The sequence below is a fragment of the Labrus mixtus genome, chromosome 8 (genome assembly GCF_963584025.1).
Source record: "Labrus mixtus chromosome 8, fLabMix1.1, whole genome shotgun sequence".
In the NCBI taxonomy this organism is placed as follows: domain Eukaryota; kingdom Metazoa; phylum Chordata; class Actinopteri; order Labriformes; family Labridae; genus Labrus; species Labrus mixtus.
Window position 1 is genome coordinate 24,392,416 of NC_083619.1, and position 18,790 is coordinate 24,411,205.

Genomic DNA, 18,790 nt, shown 5'->3' on the forward strand with positions numbered 1-18,790 from the left:
GCATACTTGACGACGTTTGGATCTCTGAAGTAGCAGAACATTCTCTGGTTGGCTGTGTCGGGGTAAAGAGCCTCAAACTGACGGATCTCCATCTCTGTGACGGACAGGCCTGCCGGGGCCGAGGCCAGCTGCACACAGACGAGACAATCAGGCTTCTTCCGAAGTATCAGTGTCATCATTTACATTATGAGGTGCTCTGAGCAGCTCTACTTACTGACTCTGTACATGTCATTATTAGAAGTCTTACCCAGCTGTACTGGGGCAGGTCAGGTAGGGCAGGTTTTGGAGGCACCAGGCCGTATCTCTCTCCGAGGACTCCCACCATCATCTGGCTGCGACACACCTCCGACAGGCACAGCTCCGTGGCCCGCTCTGACTCCTCCTCCGTCACACCCCAACGCAGCTCCACCTCCTGCAGGTAGAGGCAGTGCTGAGCAGCGCGGCGCCTGAGCTCTGGGAACACGCTCTGCACCAGGATATCCCGCTCAGCGTGCATGTCTCTGAAGGTGGAGGAGATAAACACACGAACACCTCGCCACCTGGGGACAGAGGAGGGAGTCAGAGTTAAACCAGTGAGGAAGCAATAATCTGAAAAAAGGTGTCAAATAAACAACACTCCAATAAATAAAAACTACCTTAACTTGGGGCTGGCTGATATTTGGACGATGTTATTTGAGTTTTGGGGGTCTTTAGCTCCCTCTGGTGGTGGGATGTTGTACAGTTTGTCTAAATGCTCCACATGTTCCAGCAGCCTGGATGATCCTCGCTCTGCCACAAATCTGATCATGTTCATAAAAAAATAAAAAAAAGGGAAAATATTGTGAAGAAAGCAGGATGAAAAGAACAATACCACTCTCATATGTGTCTGATAAATGTAAAGCCAGTTTAGCGTAGCTTAGCATAAAGGCTAGAAATAGGGGAGAAACAGCTCGCCCGGCTCTGTTCAGGTTAAAGTTCTAAACACTTCTTTGGCATGTAATTCATTTGTTATATGTTGTTTGTGCACGCTGCAGAAAAAAAAAAAGGGAAGTTCAAAAATAACAAATTATAACTTAATTAGAGGTCATGTGAAAGGTATTCAGGTATTACACATGGATAAAAAAAATAACATTTTAGTCGTTATATAGTAGGCTGAGGAGAAAGGGTTAGGTGTTCACTAAAGCCCCTTTTCCATCGGAGGAACTTTCCCCTGGAACGAGTGTGTAGGATAAAAAAGCAACGAGACTTTTCACCTGAGGATTTGTTCGCTGAAGCCGGTCAGTTTCACAGTGTTCCTGTCAGCTGTAAACTCGTGATCACTGCAAATGAGCGACAAAACAAAACAAGATCAACTCAAGATACGGAAGAAACCGGAGAGGAAACAGAGACAAGATGAAATATTGAGACATTTTGTCCGTGCCTGTATTTGTGTCTATGTGACTTCACGTTATTGCAACTTTACAAAAAATATCAAAATGACCCCCCATGTGCACCGAATGAAAGAATAACTTCAAAGATACAAAATGGTATATAAAGGATCAATTGAGTGCAACTTCATCTTTCATGACTTGACTGCAGGGTTTATGAGTAACAGCAGCTTTACCCGTCTGACAGTAAGATCTTCACCAAGAGGGCTTTGTTGTTCACATCCCTCCGGTAGCGGTCGATGACCCATTCAACTGAATGAGGAACATAGTAGTCACTCAGTATGATGATGTTGTCAATCTGAGACACAAAAGCATGCAAGGTCAGAACAACAAGGAAGCATTTTGTACAATAGTCTACAGCAGCTGACCCTTCATGAGTTTTAATAAACAATGCTGCGCAGTGTTATTATCATATCATGTATAGTTCAGTTACTAGCTCACCAAATGTTTTTATGTCTTTGCATTGCAGAGTTACAGCACAAGCGGACTTATATTTCTGGCAAATTCACCGCCTGGCGTCAGATTTTTAGCACAGAAAATAATGAAATGCAGATCCCTGCATTAATGAGTGTCATGGCCTCCTTAATGACATCATGGCTAAAGGAAAAAGGAGGTCCGAAACATATGGGACACATTTTTAAACCCTGAGCTTTATTTGACAAATATTTTCTTTCCTGGAAGGTTCAATAAAAAAAAATCTGATTCCACTCTCCCTGCTGTTTTTAACAGCTGGCTTATCATACATATGGAGCGAAGGAGCGAACCTTATTAGATTAAAATTCAGCTGTAAAACACTGACCTTGTTTTTCTTGCTGAACAGTGTGGAGAAAAGGCTTTTGTCATTCGATGATGACTCGTTAAATTCCTGTAAAAGAGAAGAATCCCTTCATTAAAAAAATCAGTCTGTTATGTAATATTATAGAAAGCTGAGTGTCCATCCATACTGAATAAGTAGTGATGTTTTTTGTGAAATGAAGGCTTGTACGAGACAACAAAACAAAGGTTGACATAGAAAGGTAAAAGTCCCTGACCTTCATCTGTTTCACCACACTCCTGACATTATCGAGAACAACATTCGACTTCAGCTTGACCTCTTTACCATTACGCCAATCCATCAAGCAGAGCTGACAGTCCTCAGCGCTGTTGCAGATCATCAGAGACAACAAAGCTGCAATCTCGTCAGACTGAGGGAACGTAAACACAGCGGAGTTAGATTTGATTCATAGACTTGAACACTAATCATGCGTTTTTGTTGGTAAGTGTTTTTAGGTTCAGGCTCTTACAGATGGAGTGAGCTTGTCATCCTCTTGCTTTTTCTTCCTCTTGCTCTCTTCCTCCTCCTCATTCTCCTCATTCTCCTCATTTTCCTCATTTTCCTCATTCTCCTCATTCTCCTCATTCTCCTCATTCTCCTCTTTTTCCTCATTCTCCTCATTTTCCTCTTTTTCCTCTTTTTCCTCATTTTCCTCTTTTTCCTCATTTTCCTCTTTTTCCTCGTGCTCCTCTGGGTCCGGTGGGAGGCAGAAGTCCTGTGTCACTTTCTTGTCGGTATTCATGCACGCAGATATTAGGATAACGGTCCGTCCAGGGAGCGGGGGCACATTGTAACGACAGGAGACCTGCACGGCCGTCTCCAGAGCTTTGCGGTAACGATCCAACAGTTCGACAGTGTACAGCTTCTCACTGGATGCACGGACACATAAAACAGTTACATTGAAATGAATGTATTCATGTTTTATTGTCTTTATAACTGATCTGAACAGACACACCTTTCATCTCAGAGAAGATTTAAAAGACTTCTGTTTTAGAAATGGGCCATGTTTACCAGCCACTGCCCTCACATTTGTTTCTGTCCAACACACACAAAAATCAATACCAAAACAGTTTCAGATGTTTTTGAAGCTGCGATGTTTGGAGTACGTCCACAAGATAAAGAAGTTAGCTGCTACGCACAAATGATGATACGCGTTCTGCATCTCTTTTTCACAAGATGACTCTCTCAAATATTAGCTTGAAGAGCTTATATACAATTTTCTTTAAGTAAAAATTCTACTTTTAGGAAACTATTTTTAACATATGTAGAAATACAAAGCCACTGATAATTATGATTGAAGCTTCTGACTCCATACCATGAATACCTTTTTGATAATTTGTTAATTTTATCTTCAACCTGTTATACAAAGCCACTGATAATTATGATTGAAGCTTCTGACTCCATACCATGAATACCTTTTTGATAATTTGTTAATTTTATCTTCAACCTGTTATTCTCAGCATTTTTGTGTTGCTTTAAAGGTCACATATTCTCCTCATTTTCAACACGTTTAAATAAGTCTCAGAGATCTCCAAAACATGTGTGTGAAGTTTCTTGTTCTGAATCCACTCTGATCCTGTATTTGATCATGCCTATAAACCTCTCTATTTCAGCCCTGCTCAGAACAGGCTGTTTCTGTGTCTGTACCTTTAAATATGCAAATGAGCGGTGTCTGACCACGCCCCCTCTCTGGAAGGCGATGTGGCTTGGGCTTTCTTTTACCATACTTTACAGTGATTGTTTACAGTGAGAGGGCAGACTCAGAGGGGAAGAACAAACAACCACATTTGTGGGAGTGTCACCCATCTGGGGGAGGGGTTACTGCCCTTTGTGATGTCACTAAGGGAAAATCTCCAAACAGCCTTTTTGAGCACACATTTTCTGAAAAGTGGAGCAGGCGAAAGACGGAGAGGATGGACTTTTCTCATAATTGGGGGGTTTGCGAGCAGGCTAGGGATTAAAGTTATAAAAACATGGTGAAGAGTTTTTAATAATACGTGACCTTTAATACTTAGTATTGTATATGTGTGTGCCATTTGATATTTTTAAGTTGAACAATAAAAAGTAAAAGGACAAAGGGTACTTTGGTACTAGCTACCCTCCTGTCTCACCCTGTCTGCAGTTATATTGAATATTTAGTTTCTATAGTTCTCTTTCTCTGGATCATTCTTTCAACAAAACAATTCTAAACTAAAAGGTAAAAGAAAGAAATTAGAATATCAGAGAAAACATCTGCAACACAAAGGTAATCTCATACTTGGCTTTACTGAGCTGGGCCTTCTTGATTCGGTACAGTCGGTAGATGAACGGCACCCCGAGCGTCACCTTCAGCCGGCTCCTTCCAGTCGTCTCCCAGTCCATACTTTTGAAGCGCTTGCTCTTGGGAATCTTCTTCAGGATGCCCTTCAGGATCTCTTTAACTGGAGGGATGGCCTTCTGTGATTCCATGGCTAGACAACAGAATGCCAAAAAAAGAAGACTTATCAATCCAATATTTAAGATATGACTGAGCAGCTTTGCTGATAACACAATGTTATGGTCAGTTATGGTTATTGGCAGCCATTCTTTTAACATAACATTTGATGAGGATCTGAAAAATTAAATGTATCGCTAACCCCTTCCTTTGAGATTTATATTGTGTATTTTGTACAGAGGAGCCCACTTCTACTCGTTTAGTGTATCTTTTTGTTGTTGTTGTTGTTCAAGGTAAAAGGAAAAAGTGTTCTGACTCTCATTTTATAAAAAGAAGTCAAATTTGACGACCCCAGTCTTTAAAGAAAGCTCCTGAAGTTTAGTGAGTCACTAGATGTAGAAGTATCTCACCCAGAGTTTGAAGCTGCATGACGACTTTGTAGGCAGCAAGAAATCTGAAGGGAAACTGTCGGCTCTGAATAACCGCTGTCTGGAAAAAAAACATCAATAACACAAAGTCACTGAAAGAACGCGAAATTCTGCATCGTAAAAGTTTGATGAGAAAGGAAATTTAAAAAAAAAAAAAAACTTGTAACCAAACAAATAAAACTCCTCCTCTGATACATAAAAACTCTTGAAATACAACATGTCATTATTTAGGTCAACATCTTCACATTTACCTTTGAAAAACTGTATGATTATTATTTTAAACTATGGACTCAGTACATGTTGAGTCTCTTGGGCCTCACCTTGTTAGTGAGTCTGCTGAGGATCTTCTTGTGATGAGCCTCGCTGACGCCTTTAGTGATCATGTTCCTCAGGTTCCTCAGCATGGCCATGAAGGGAAGAGACTTATTGTCTGCACGGCGGAGAAATTATTCATTAATATGTGTGATCATAAACAAACAAGTTAGTGTTTCAGTTAGTAAAGCTGGGTATGCTTCTTTATTTATGCAGCTTGTCACAACTCTACGGGATTAGCATTAGCAACGAGGGGAGGCTTTTATTGTTTATGAAAGCCTCGCCTCTCTGAACTTTCTCTGGATAAACTAAAAAGGACACTTTTTGAAATGTACAGTGTATGTCTCAGCGGACCTATGAGCTTCTCCCAGGTAGCGGCCTTGTTCCCCTCCTGGCTGAGCAGCCGTTCCCACGTCTCCGGCTCTTTGAGCTTCATCCTCTGCCCGGCTCGCTCCCTGTCCCACGCGCCCTTTATTCCACTGCGGCTGAACATCCTTGGATCGGCGGGATACCTGGAACCCAAACAAGCACATTTGGAAAAAGAGGCAGAACAAGCCAAGAGATAGTCCTGTGAAAAAATGTACTTTCCTGAAGAACCACAGAGATGTTGTAAATTATATCAGACACTTTTTTCCTTATATACCCCTTCAGTCCACTTTTCATTATTCTAATGTTTGAACAATGAATTGGGTCTAAAAAGAGGTCTGGAGAACGGTTTACAGGTAAGGGGGGGGGGGGGGGGGGTCATTGCATTTAAAGAGACACACACACTAAAATGGATTGTTTTGAGAGAGCTGGTTTATACAGGGTCACAAACCTCCTCTGGTGCTTGATTCATGTTATATTTTGACCAAAGCACAGCACAGATGTTTCATTTAGACCACAGGGGGACTGTTTGAGAAGGTGGGAAAGGGGGATAATATGTCCTCTCTAAATAAAAATTTGGGGCACCGATACAGGATTTTTGAGGCCGATATTGATGTTAAAATTGGGGAGAAAAAAAAATATCCGCTGATTTCTTTCTTAGATCTATGTTCAATCTGTAGAGATCGATATGGATATACATATTCATTGTGTTTATCACAGGAGGCGTCACAGAGATGTAAGATTTAAAAAAACATTTTAATGTCCAGATATCTGCTCTGGATTAACAAAATATATAAAGATGACTAGACATTTTAAAAAAAAAAGTATCTGTGGAAGTCATGAGCGTGTAAAAGTGTGTGTTTGTGTTGCTCACTTCTTTCCCAGGATGGCCATAACATGATCAGCCGGTTCTTTAATGTGAAGCTTCTTGATCATCTTCTTCATGCTGAACTCACTCTGCTTTTTATCCACCACTGCTTTACTGCCCTCTAACTGCAACTACACACATAGACACACATAGACCAGTGTTACCTGTGTGTGTGTGTGTGTGTGGCTACAAAAGAACTATCTCTGTTGCAGAGTGAACACAACAAAACTTCATATAAAGGCATATTTTTGATTAACTTTCTTCTTATACACCAAGAAAGAGGATGTTGATTTTCTTTTTGCAACAATGTTACTCAAACAATCTGCACCAGATCACCATCACCATACATACCATAGATTCATTTGAACGTATCCTGCATTTTAACCTCGCTTCAGGAAACATTTCATTAAATATGTGCATCTAAAACTGGGAAACAGCCAAAATACAACATTCCTAACACAAGAAGAGTGCTCTGTATTTGACTTACAAACTTGGACAGAACAGTCTCATCTGATCGCAGTAAGTTTGCCCACCCTTTCATCTCCTTGCTGCTTGGTTTCTGGAGAGTTGAACAAACAGTATGTATTAGAAACAAAGGGGTTGATTAAGGGAGGGTATGCATCCAGTGATGGTGTAGTAAAATAAATAAAAAAAGAAGGGGGGCTGAAATGAATGCTTCTGTACCTTGCCTTTGGGCTTATTGCGGCTGTGTTTACAGCGGTGTTTGCGTGTGTTGTATTTTGCCAACTGGTACTCGTTGAACTGCTTGAACTTGTCAGACATCGCCTTCTTCAGGCACATGGGCAGGGAGCGGCTGAAGCACTGGAAGGCAGGCGAAGTTAATAACAACATCTTTAAAATCGAAACATGGTCGAATACAACTTCCAAATCCCAGACGCTGCAATTGTTAAAGGTAAATGTGACAAAAAAAAGCAATATGATGAGGTAGCAAAAGTTGTTTCAACTTTCAAATATTGTTCCTGAAACATATGAATACTTGTATATTTGACAGAGCAAATCATATCTATTTCCATTCAAATGAGATTGAAAATATATTGGAAAACATATTACAAATTCCCACTTGTCTTGCATCATATTGCAATCGTAGAATATGACAAAATAACTGCAATACGTTTCTTTACAGTACTTTCTGTTTAACCTCTAACCCGAGACAAACTGAATGTGCTGTAATGTCCGAAGAGCGCCACACGCTGGACGCTCTCTGTCACTTACTGTGCTGTAGATTCTGACCACTTCCAGCCAGTCTGAGGGCAGCTGGACGGCAGAGCAGAAGTATCTGCGGACATGCGACTTGGTGGACGGCTGATTAGCAGCCAGAGCCAATAAGAAGTTTGCTGTGATGCGGATGTTGAGCTCCTGTCGAGTGTAAACTGCCACCTAACAGGTTCAAGAAAAAAAAACAAGCACACAGCCCGTGACTGAAAGTTAATTTTAATTTTTAACTTTTATTTTTCCTCATTTTTTGGTTTGCGTGACAGCAGGGAATTAAAGATGACCACTTCGGGTGAAATAAAAGTTAAGGAGCTCAAATGTGTAATTTAAAGTAAAACACACGTCCACCCACCTTGAGAAGAAACTGTGGGTCAGAGACAGATATGTCCTTTGCCAGGTTCATGATCCTGGTCCAAACACTTGTCTCTGAGTCCCACTCCTTCTCTCCTGGATTTTTGCTCTTATTGACCAGGGAGCAGCACACAGCGTTCAGCAGGAGATACTGAGGAACACACAGAAGTTTGTTTAGTATCTGTCCAAATATCAGAAAAGTTAGAGTCATTAAATAAACATGTGATGGTTTATCTACTCCTTTTCTTCTATGTGTGTCATGTGTCTACATGTTGTTGTCCTTACTTTGTTATCCTTCAGCTCCTCTTCAATCTTATCATCTCCCCTTTCAAGCTCGGGGAATTCCTCCTGTTTGACGACCAAAGCTCGATCGGCTTCTAAATCGGCTCCAACAGCAGATAATTCCATGCATGACCCATCATCACTGTCCTCATCCTCGTCTTCAGACCAAAAGTCCTCGTCCTCTGAATGCGTCTGAAAAAAAACAACAATGCCATCAAATGTGATACATCAAAACTGTTGTCTATTAAATGAGCAAAAAAGGTTAAAAAGTAAAATAAATGTTTTGTACCTCACTTGTTTCTTCACAAAAAGACTGCATCGCTTCAGACGTTTCCTCACTGCCTTCATCTCCCCTCTTTTCCTCTCCACCCAAAACACCAGCGAGGAATGAAGAAGGATGAGCAAAGCGACCGCTGGACAGGGATGCTGGGAGCAAGGAGTCACGAGGGACAGATGTATGGGAGGTCAGGGAAAAAGAAAGAAGAGGTGATCGGCTTTCTAGAAGCTTGTTCTCAGTGCTGAGGAGAGAAGAGGTGAGGGAAGGTGAGGGGGAAGAGGTGGAGAGGAGGGAGGATGAAGTGGAAGACAGGGCGGAGGGCTGCAGAGCAGGGCACGAGGAAGGCTGTATTGCAGGGTTTAAAAGTGGGGGCATGAGTGTGGAAGTCTGAGTGAGGAGCTTGTTCTCCAGACATGGCGGAGCGTAGTTGGAAGACAAACTCCTCCCACATGTGGCCTGTGGCTGCTGCTGCTGCTGCCCTCCTTGGGTCACATCTGCATGCTGCAGAGTCAGAGCCCTCATCTCTGCAGACAAAGAAACCACATCATTCACACTTGAGCTACTCCTCTTATTCACAAGCACAAAGCTTCATAATCCCAAATGACATGAAGTAAACAGACAAGTAATTCAGCAACATTTCTTCAACCACTCAAACAAGCTTTGTAGGTTACTGCTGTAGGGTGTGTTGCTGAAAACATCCATAAAAAGGGAGCAAAGTCTGAAACAGTCAGCACACAGCAAACTAACTTTTCACACTTTAACTGGACACGGGGAAATCACTATTTGTAATTAAATGCAAAAAGTAGTTTAATCCTGTAAAAAGGGAATACAAAAGCTTACTGTGCAAAAAAAAAAAAAAACGGAGCCTTACCAAACTAAAACTCTTTTAGTGACAGAAACGGGTTTAATAAATGACCTGAATGTTCAATCTGGTAAAAAAAAAAAAAAAATCAGATACCATTTGTTTTAAGTGCATTGTAAAAGTGGCTAAAGCAGCAATTCAATATGACTCGTAAAAATAATTAACAAAGTCATTATGTGCAGTAAAATTAGGCATTGAAACATAGCAAAAACACGCCCCGACAGGCACTGTATAACTTATTTATGTGAACTGAACTGAGACATTAGTCAGAATTCAAAATGGGTCGTCAGGATGTTTCTCTGAAATGACTCAAGAGTTTGAGTAGGTGTGGTGGTCAGCCATGATCAGATGATGAAACTCACCGCAAACCCCTCTGAAATATGCTCCAGAAGACAGCACCGACTGTGAACAAAAGGTGTCCTCCTGTGTTTAGGGTTAGAGTTTGTGTGGAGTGGAGTGTTAGCATTTATTTCGGACGACCTATTGGGCTAAGTAGTTCCTGGTTTACAGTAAATGTCCTCATAGGAAGCAGCTGCTTTGCCTCTGGGTTTGATAGAGAGCGCTGATTGGTCAGTATTATTGTGTACTTTTTTACCGTAATGGCAGGTATATGGGTCACTTTAATCAGATTATCGAGTAATTACTAACATGACAGTGGAAAATGCGTAGTGGAAATGATTCGCCCATTCATAACACAGCAAAAATAATACAAAAAGTTACAATATATATTTTTTAATGTTTTTAATTACCAGCTTCTCCGGTGACACGCAGGCGTTACCGTAACTGTTCGTGTACGAGTCAAAAAGGAGGAACCGAAAATGCTCTACTTCCGCTGCAGCAGCGACAACGGGCACGTCAAAAAAGAGAGGAAAATGTGGACTGTAAGGACAAACTGAGGCCGGAGAAGGACCGTCGAACAACGTAAAAGGTATAGGCCGAGCTCGGTTGCCAGGTAGTTGTGTTTATTCAAAGTCACCCGACGAATATATCACAGTTTAAGGGTCGTTTCGAGGTTAACTCGTCCCCCCTCCCTTGTTCCGTGGTGGTTCGCTTTGAGGAAGCTGCTCGGCTAGCCAGGCTAACTTCGCTAGAGATGGGGACGAGAGCAAGTCGCCTACAGGAGGACCCGGTTCCCTCTGCTTTCGGGAAAGACGGCACAAAGCGGGAGTCCTACCGGCGACCCCGCTGCGCCAGGCCCACAAGTCTCATGGTCGACTTCTCGGTGAGCTTCGAGGACACGGAGGCCAACCAGAGTCGATCGGAGGAAGGCAGCGACTCGGACCTCGGGCAGCATGGGGCGAGCGCCGACGGCAGTCCCGCCGACCACCACGGCGAAGCGTCACCCGCGGACGACGACAACAACAGCGAGGGGAAACCCGAGGACGAGGGGAGTATAAGCCCGGAGCCCCCTGTCGCAGCGGAACACCAGCCCGGAGAGGAAACAGGCCGCACACCCCACCGCACTTTTTCCGAGCGGCTGCCCGGGAATCGGCACTCTTCCTCCCGCAGCGTCGGCGCACGATCCGCCCGGGTCCGAGGCACACACCAGCGGCCGGTGTCAGAGGCTTGGATCGGCCTTTACCGTGTCAACAACCGCCATGGCAGTAAGTTTGACATGTCCTCACATCGCAGGAACATTTTCCAAATACATTTAATACAAAATATTTTTGTCTTTTTTTTATTTTTTTTGAAAATACACATGCCTAGCTCCCATACGCACAAATTCAGAAAACATGTTGGTTTCCACACGTTTCCTTTACATTCATGAATGTGTTGGAGCTTGGCAATATCATGGAATTAAAATGACTAAATAAAGGTAGAAAATGTGTGGTATGGCTGTGGATTTAAAACAGCTGATTCCATGTTTTGTGTCAATAAATTCTGATTCTAGTATTTCACTGAACACTGGAGTGGGTTGAATGTGGTCAGAGGGAATAATAGCAGAGTCAGAGTCAAGTGTATGGGGGGGTAGAACAAAGCCAGGAAAGATGTTTAAGACTGTATTAGTTGTACTGTTATTGTAAGACATTTAGTCTCACTTAACCGTATGGAAATTGCATTAAAACATCTTTCAGCTCAGCCTTTAATCCACCCAGTAAGAAATTAATATGGATTATGTGAGGAATTTACATTCCAGCACAGATAATCTCTTTTCCCGTGCCTGCATGTGGACCAAAATCATCAGAGACCCTATTGTATTATGAAGCACAGAGTTGTGGCATACAAGCTCTTTTGACGTCACACAAGGACCTAATGTCGATCAGAAATTGTCGGCGTTTAAAAAAACAACAAAAAAAACATCAAGTAACCAGTGACCTTTGCATAATGGGGAAACGTGAATTTTCAAGGGAAGTGGGAATGCGTTCTTGGGCTGCTTTAGACAATCAAACACAACTCAAGAGTCGGTCAGTGGTTTTCGGTCCTGTGGAGGAAAGCGTGGAACCGGAAGCCAAAAAAAAGCAACAGTGTGATGGGTTTTCCTAGGCCAGCCCTCTAGCAAGTGTAGGGAAATGGGTCACAACTTCACATGCCCGCTCACTGTTGGCAGGAGAAATTAGGGCAGCGAGGCACTGTATCTGGCCGTCTGTTCCATCTACTCATGGCTGTTACAAAGTATATCCCTGCAGCCTTAGTCACTGCTTTGTGCAACCAACTATTCCTGCTCTGCTACGCTCCAGCACACATTACTCGCACTATCTTCCACCTTTTGAAAATCCAGCCTTCACACGGACTGATTGTGTTTCACAAGTCGGCCCGTGTAATCTAGATGTCCACAAAAAAAGGCCGAGCACTTGTGCTCAACGTGATGCGTGCATCATCCATCATTTATATCTCGCCACTGTGACACTGTGTTAATCTCGGCTGTGTTGTGTCTCCGGCTCTGCGCAGATATCCGCTGTCCTTTCTGCTCAAAGCCTTTCCCAGGGGGTCGCATCGAGGATCACCTGTTGAGCTGCCTCACGTCCCCTCCCCTACCTTACAACAGTAAGTGTCATATCACAGAATTGCCCTACAATGCCTGTTTTATTTTTTTTTAAGGCTGTAAAAAAACCATGGTTGCTTTGTGTGTCTTTTGTGTACAGCGGACGTGCTCAGTAAAGACAGCGGAGAGTGCTCAATCTGTTTGGAGGATCTGTTACAGGGGGAGACCATCGCCAGGCTGGCTTGCCTCTGCGTCTACCATAAGAGGTAACAAGGATCAGGTGATGTATTTGCATGACAATGAAAGACAGAGAGAGCGAGTCAGAAGAAATGCAAATGGAGCCAGGTGAGATTAAAAACATGGCAGGAAAGTGCGTTAAGCTTTCTCCACGTCTGAAAGAAAAGGTGGCGACTAGGCTAAGACTTTTGGAAAACAACGAAGGCAAAGGTTCTTCTGTTGCAAACGTACCGCTACACAGTTCAGATAATTACAGCCCCACTGTCCTTTTTCCATGATATCATGTTCCTGACAACCACTGCTCCTGATGTACTGTTATTTAGAATCATTATTTTGAACATGGGATTAAATAGATTACTGCAGTGTAAGAGCACTGTCCTCTCACAAGTGACTTTACACATAAATAGACTTTTTTCAAGTGTACGTAAAATTTGCTTTTTGTAAAATCATCATCAATATTCAGTGAAATGTACAGATATACCACATCGAGTCGCAAAGATTTGAAGTGTTGTGAAACTTTGAGAAAAAAAAAAAGTGATAATCATGACGTTGTGAAAGTATGTTTCAGCCTGTGAGATGTTCCTGGTTTTTGGTTTTCCCCAACTTCCAGCAAGTCTTGACTTTCCTATAATGTCAGCTCAGGGTGAAACTGGACTTGCTGAGACTTGAAATATACCAAGATTAAGTAATCCGTCATAGTCGAGTGAGGAGTCTGCCTGCTATTTTCATTCGTCATGATAATTGCGTTTTTATTGGTATGAAAATCCACGTTCTGTTTCCATGCTTTTTTTTTTTTTTTTTACCACACCTCCGTAATTCTACCCTCACAACAGTGACGGCGGACGCCATGTTTGAGCAGCATGTAATATAGCAGAGACATAAGTAAGCACCGTACATTAAATCAATCCCAGACACACAGCATGTTTTGTCTTTTTGTTTTGTTCTCATGGTCTTGTAGTTTTGTGCAGCAGATTGTAGGTGTGGTTGTCTGGCAGTGTAAGTGACATTCTGATCCTCCCAGCCGAGCAACTGGGATTTGGAAGAGAGAAAAAAAAAAACCTGCCGTTTTGGAATCTAAAAGACGACAGAGTTGAGAATAATCTGAAGAGCACATGTTAACACATTGCACAAAAGGAACGTCTATTCTAACAGGATGATTACTCCCATGTTTTTTTTTTTTAACTCTTCAAACCTTGTTTTAGTCCGCTTCAATATGCTGATTAAATAAACTTTACTTTAAATAATTTGTTTAATTTGGCAAACAGCTGTCCAATGAACTTTGAAAACTGTCTTACAAGAAAGAAGATAACCTGCTAATTGTCACAGCTTCTGAATTTTGACATCAACGCTTTAGAGACATCATTTTGTCGTAAGTTAAAACATCTGTAGGTTATTTTTACTTCTCGACTTATTTACAGGGAAGTTGATTCAGATCTATGTACATCATTAAGCCTGATTAAAAAAAAACCATTGTGGTTTATCTCTGTTCCTGTTGCGTATTAAGAGCCAGACAGCTCTTCACACTGATGATAACATTGGTTTTGCTTTCATTCTGTGTCAGTAAGTGGATCAGGAGATCAGGAGATGTAGACGATAACTCGATTCTTGCACTTTCACTTGAGTGAATCAAACTTTAAAATTCTCTGTGTCCTATCTGTGATCTTTTCTCCCGTAGCTGCATTGATTCCTGGTCCAAGGTGAAGCCCTGCTGCCCCGAACATCCCTTTGATTGACTCGCAGGTCACATGTATTCTGCACAGTGACCAACCTGACTCAGGTTTGTAGATATGTATGACAGAGAAATGCTCGGAGCTTTGAGATTGAGCACAACGGCGGTACTGTTACAGTAATGCATAAGCTGTGTTTGTGTTCTGTGACATAATAAGTGACTTGTGGAGAGCAGGGTTAATACTACCTCACACCTACGCACAGAAAACAATCGACTTTACAAGGATTATTAGGCTGGATTTAATTCATGTTAAAGGCACAGTGTGTAGATTCCACCACCAGGGGGCTCTCAATCAATACAATAAGAAAAAGGTGGATCATGGGAGTTCTCTCTGCTTTTTTATTACTGATTAATCTGCAATTTTTTGGTGCAATACATAAACTGAAAAGTATTTTAATGTGATTCTGACTTCAACCATATTTCACAGCCCTGCTGCAGACTTTTTATTAAACAGTGAAGCAGAGAGCGATTGTTTCTGTAGTGTTAATTTCTAACACCTAAAATCACTGCCGGAGGATATGTGACAGGTGAAGTTATTAACTGCTGAAACCTTTTTTTTTCCTCCACATTCTCCGTGAAAAAGATTCACACTGGGTGATACATTTGACTATTTAAAGACACAGGATGAGTACTTTTGGTCTGATGACACTAGAGGTGAGGGGGGAAAAAAAGGATTTATGTAAAAATCAAGATTCTTCTCTTCTAAGATTTAAAATCGATTCATAACTTCCAAAATTCGATTTTTATTTATTTATCTTTTATTGGGTTAATCAGTCACTCCCTGCTAAGTGCTAATGCTCGCTCTTTAACTAGAACGCCAAATAGAGCAACAAGGCATTCAGCCACTCTCTCAGATGACTGGAGTAGATCCTGAAGTAATTCATAAATAGACTTTTAATCCACAAATTCATGAATCCAGAATCGATTCTGAATCGAATCGTGAGACACCCAGAGTCCCAGGCCTAGCTGACGCTGTTTAAACATGAACAGGAAAAGATCAACACAGAGATAAGAGTTGCCAGTTTGTCCACAGGGGGCGCCAAAACGATCACAAACAGACACAACACGGCGATTACCGTATGCATGTCTTTGTCTAACGGCCCCTCTGTGTTTTTCCCCCTCACAGGAGACTACACTGAATCCCAATAAAAATCCCAATAAAATAGTGTAATTGAACAAATAACACCCCGCGGTCCCTCTCAGACACAAACCTTTCATTTGAGTGGAGAAGGGACGACCCAAAGAGGAGGTTCCAGTCAGCGACACCCGAGGCTCTCTCTCTCTCTCTGTTTGGATCAGTTCAAGAAGAACCCGGTCTCTGACATTTCAAGCCAAACTCCAGCTCCTCTGTCAAACCTCTGGCTCAGACCCTCGTCGGAAACAAACGTGGAGGAGGTTCCCTTTTCTTTGTTACAGACTTGGCTCGAGTCCCTGGAATATTCAAAACAAAGAAATATGTCAGATAGACATCATCATCCCAGAACGATGGAGCGCTGCCCAGGAAGATCTTGAACTTCGGGAAGAACACACATGAAAAAAAAAAAAAAAAGTTGTTTGAGCTGTGACTCTGGATCCTCTCCTGTGTATTTTTTTTCCTCTCTCTGAACCGGATTGGTCATCAATCAAGTATTTTTTACGGAGAGTGTATTGTTCCACGTCATACATTGGATGAATGTTTTCTTTGCTCGGCTTACCCCAAATGAACCAACCTTACACTGAAAGCGTGAACTCTTGCCATGCAAACATTGCTTTATTTGACCTAGCTGGAGGTTGAGGGCTTCTTTTTTTTTTTAAAGCGAACAGGAGCTGCTGTTTGGTGTTTTATTTTTTTTCTTGTTACCAGTAAACATTTCAGGGGAAGTTTAGGGGCTAATAGTTTTTTTTTTTTCTGAGTAGGTCAGTTTTCTTGTAGGTGGTTGTTAGCTCTGAGTTTAATGTGCTGCTACTTGCTGAGTGTTCAGGAGGGTGGTAGGTGTTTCATAGGGCCATAGTAGCACTGGTGTTGGCATCGATACGAGCACTTTTGTTCCTCAAGGCTGATTTTTTTTTTTCCACATCAAGTCTGGGATAAGGTTGTGTGTGTGTGTGTGTGAGAGAATGTGTGTTCTGATGATGACCAGGGACAGGAAATGTCCTCGTGAGCATGACTGTGTATTAAAAAAAAAAAGTGTGTGTGTGTGTGTTTACTGTAAATTGCCCAGAAGTCTGCTTGGTCAAGCGGGTTTTTGTTTTTTTTAACGCTTGTTTGTAACTGCGGACATTCTGTTACATGTGGCTTTGGTACGCAACATGGAGGCAAATGTTGGTCTCATGTGCGCTCCGGATACAGTTTGGGTTTTTCTTTTTTTTTTTTTTTTTTGTCCCACTGACCCCCACCTCCCAACTTAGTCTCTGGGGTGTAGTCTGGATTTTTTGGGGCCAGATCCCAAGCGACAGTTTGGCCATCTGGTTACGTTAATGCCAGACCGAGGGGGGGGGGGGGAGAGGATGGAGTGAGGGATGTATTTTTGGGGACATGTTTACACCATGTGGTATCCGCCTCTCTTTCCAACACTCGGGGCTATGAACAGCTGATGGTTAAATATTACATAACCAGCCCCCTCCCCCTTCTGATTCTTTTAGAATATTTTAGACATTATATCATCACATTACGATCAGGATTATTGCTCAATGTGTTAAATGGCTTTCCTTTGCATTTTTTTTATTATTATTTTTTTTTTGCTTGCCTTTGCCTGGTGAGGGGGATTTAGTGCGAGCAGGTGTTTGAGGTGTTTTCCTTTCTAGGGCTGAACCGAGTTCAAAGCCGAACAAGTAAGGCTGCTCAACAGATGCTGTCCGATACAGGTTGCACACAGGCGGAGAGGAGGGAAGTGGGAAAGAACAACAAAAAAAACATGAATTGATTGCTTTTTGCTGCCTGCTGAAAAAGGCGAGTCTGTTCCACGGGTTTAAATGTCAATAGATCGGTTAAGAGGGCAGCCCAGGGCACAGGTTTCCTACTGGCTAGTTCATTCACCCCAGCCTCTTCTTTTTGTGTTATCTTATAGCAGTCTGAGGTGCTATGACTTGTCCGGCCACTAGAGGGCAGCCCTGTGCATGTTTTTTTTAATTTTTTTTTTATTGGAGAATATAGAAAAGTAATGCCAAAAGTTTGTCTGTGCATCGGGGGATTTGTGTGTGAGAGTGCAGAAGAGGATGTGTATTAATCATTAGATGTTACATTTGTTGTGGTGATAAGTTATGTGTTGTATACTTTGGCTGGGAGGGGCAGGGGAGGGTCTGTTTGTGTGTGTGTGTGTGTGCGTGTGTGTGTGTGTGAGAGTGTGTTTTGGGGGTTTTGGTAGTGGTGGTTGGGTTGTCGATAAAGAAACAAGACAATCTAAAAACGCCACATTACTCTCATTTCTTTCTTACCCCCTCTTAAGTTGTGTGGTGCAATACCTCAATTTTTTACCAATGCCAACCAAACGCTCTGTGTGTAACCTAGCTCCTGTCCATCATGGATAGTATTTTGTATAAATTTCCCCTGAATCAACGACCTTTAAACAGCAGGGTGCTGATCCCCTGTTCGCCCTGCGTTTGAATTAGTGTTATCAAAGAGTCACCACAGCGGTATCTGCATCTCCGAGATATGGACAATCTGCCTTTACTCTGGTATAAAAACAAATTGAATTTTATTTATTAAACTGTAAATATGTAATGCAATTCAAGATAACGGCTTGGTCTTTGTCTGTTCAATATACTGTTTCTAAGCTCCGATCTTTTGTATGTCTCAGAAATTGTTTTTATATGTATTTTTTACAATAAATATGTGTGAGCGACGTTTTGTCAAAGTTTTGTTTTGTCTTTTTAAGTACTGTGTGTATGTGGGTGTTGGTGCCGTTAAGTGACAGGAAGCCTGTCATTTCCCAATCTCTCTCTCTTTCCTGTTTTGTGCTCTGTCCACTGTCCTATCAAATAAAGTCAAAAGGCCCAAAAATGTAATCTATAAAAAATAAATTCTGTCCAGCAAAAGGAATAAAAATGCCTCTGAGAACTACTAAAGTTGATTATAATGTAACTACAATCTGAACTTAATTATCATATTTAATATATAATATATGATGAATATAATATCCTCTAAATCAGTGGTTCTCAACTGGTGGTTCGAGACCCAAAAGTGGGTCGCAAAGCCATTTCTAGGGTTGTCAATGTGTGAATGGAATAAAAAGAAATATCGATACTTTAGCTACTTTTCTAAATATTTATCTTATATTCTGAATATTTAGAATCAGGACATGAATTTGTAA

The 18,790-nt window shown here is 41.8% G+C and overlaps 2 protein-coding genes across 3 annotated transcripts in view; one reads left to right on the forward strand and one right to left on the reverse strand.

The window, feature by feature from the left end:
* The window catches only part of tep1 (telomerase-associated protein 1), a 28,457-nt gene extending 18,324 nt beyond the window's left edge, over positions 1-10,133 (reverse strand). For both annotated transcript variants that reach the window (XM_061045332.1, XM_061045331.1), the window contains exons 1-20: positions 9,975-10,133; positions 8,763-9,274; positions 8,477-8,665; positions 8,193-8,342; positions 7,841-8,005; positions 7,292-7,429; positions 7,095-7,166; positions 6,614-6,738; positions 5,728-5,885; positions 5,382-5,491; positions 5,044-5,122; positions 4,478-4,670; positions 2,690-3,089; positions 2,438-2,590; positions 2,206-2,271; positions 1,583-1,704; positions 1,233-1,298; positions 636-779; positions 248-539; positions 7-128 (exon numbers count right to left, since the gene is read on the reverse strand). In XM_061045332.1, coding sequence (XP_060901315.1) covers positions 7-128; positions 248-539; positions 636-779; positions 1,233-1,298; positions 1,583-1,704; positions 2,206-2,271; positions 2,438-2,590; positions 2,690-3,089; positions 4,478-4,670; positions 5,044-5,122; positions 5,382-5,491; positions 5,728-5,885; positions 6,614-6,738; positions 7,095-7,166; positions 7,292-7,429; positions 7,841-8,005; positions 8,193-8,342; positions 8,477-8,665; positions 8,763-9,272 — 3,254 coding nt within the window. In that variant the 5' untranslated portion in view covers positions 9,273-9,274; positions 9,975-10,133. The remainder of the gene's footprint in view (positions 1-6; positions 129-247; positions 540-635; positions 780-1,232; positions 1,299-1,582; positions 1,705-2,205; positions 2,272-2,437; positions 2,591-2,689; positions 3,090-4,477; positions 4,671-5,043; positions 5,123-5,381; positions 5,492-5,727; positions 5,886-6,613; positions 6,739-7,094; positions 7,167-7,291; positions 7,430-7,840; positions 8,006-8,192; positions 8,343-8,476; positions 8,666-8,762; positions 9,275-9,974) is intronic.
* Positions 10,134-10,424: 291 nt separating this feature from the next.
* On the forward strand, positions 10,425-18,322 carry zgc:66427 (uncharacterized protein LOC406256 homolog). Its single transcript, XM_061045333.1, has 5 exons — positions 10,425-11,216; positions 12,502-12,597; positions 12,696-12,801; positions 14,448-14,549; positions 15,628-18,322. Exons 1-4 carry the CDS (start codon positions 10,706-10,708, stop codon positions 14,503-14,505), a joined length of 771 nt encoding a protein of 256 aa, XP_060901316.1. The 5' UTR covers positions 10,425-10,705; the 3' UTR covers positions 14,506-14,549; positions 15,628-18,322.
* The last annotated feature ends 468 nt before the right edge of the window (positions 18,323-18,790 follow it).

Bases quoted from the DNA above. Each gene is read 5' to 3' on its own strand.
- zgc:66427 (XM_061045333.1), top strand. From the start codon at position 10,706: ATGGGGACGAGAGCAAGTCGCCTACAGGAGGACCCGGTTCCCTCTGCT. The intron at 11,217-12,501 runs GTAAGTTTGACA...GGCTCTGCGCAG, and splicing joins TGTCAACAACCGCCATGGCA to ATATCCGCTGTCCTTTCTGC. The intron at 12,598-12,695 runs GTAAGTGTCATA...TTTTGTGTACAG, and splicing joins CCCTCCCCTACCTTACAACA to CGGACGTGCTCAGTAAAGAC.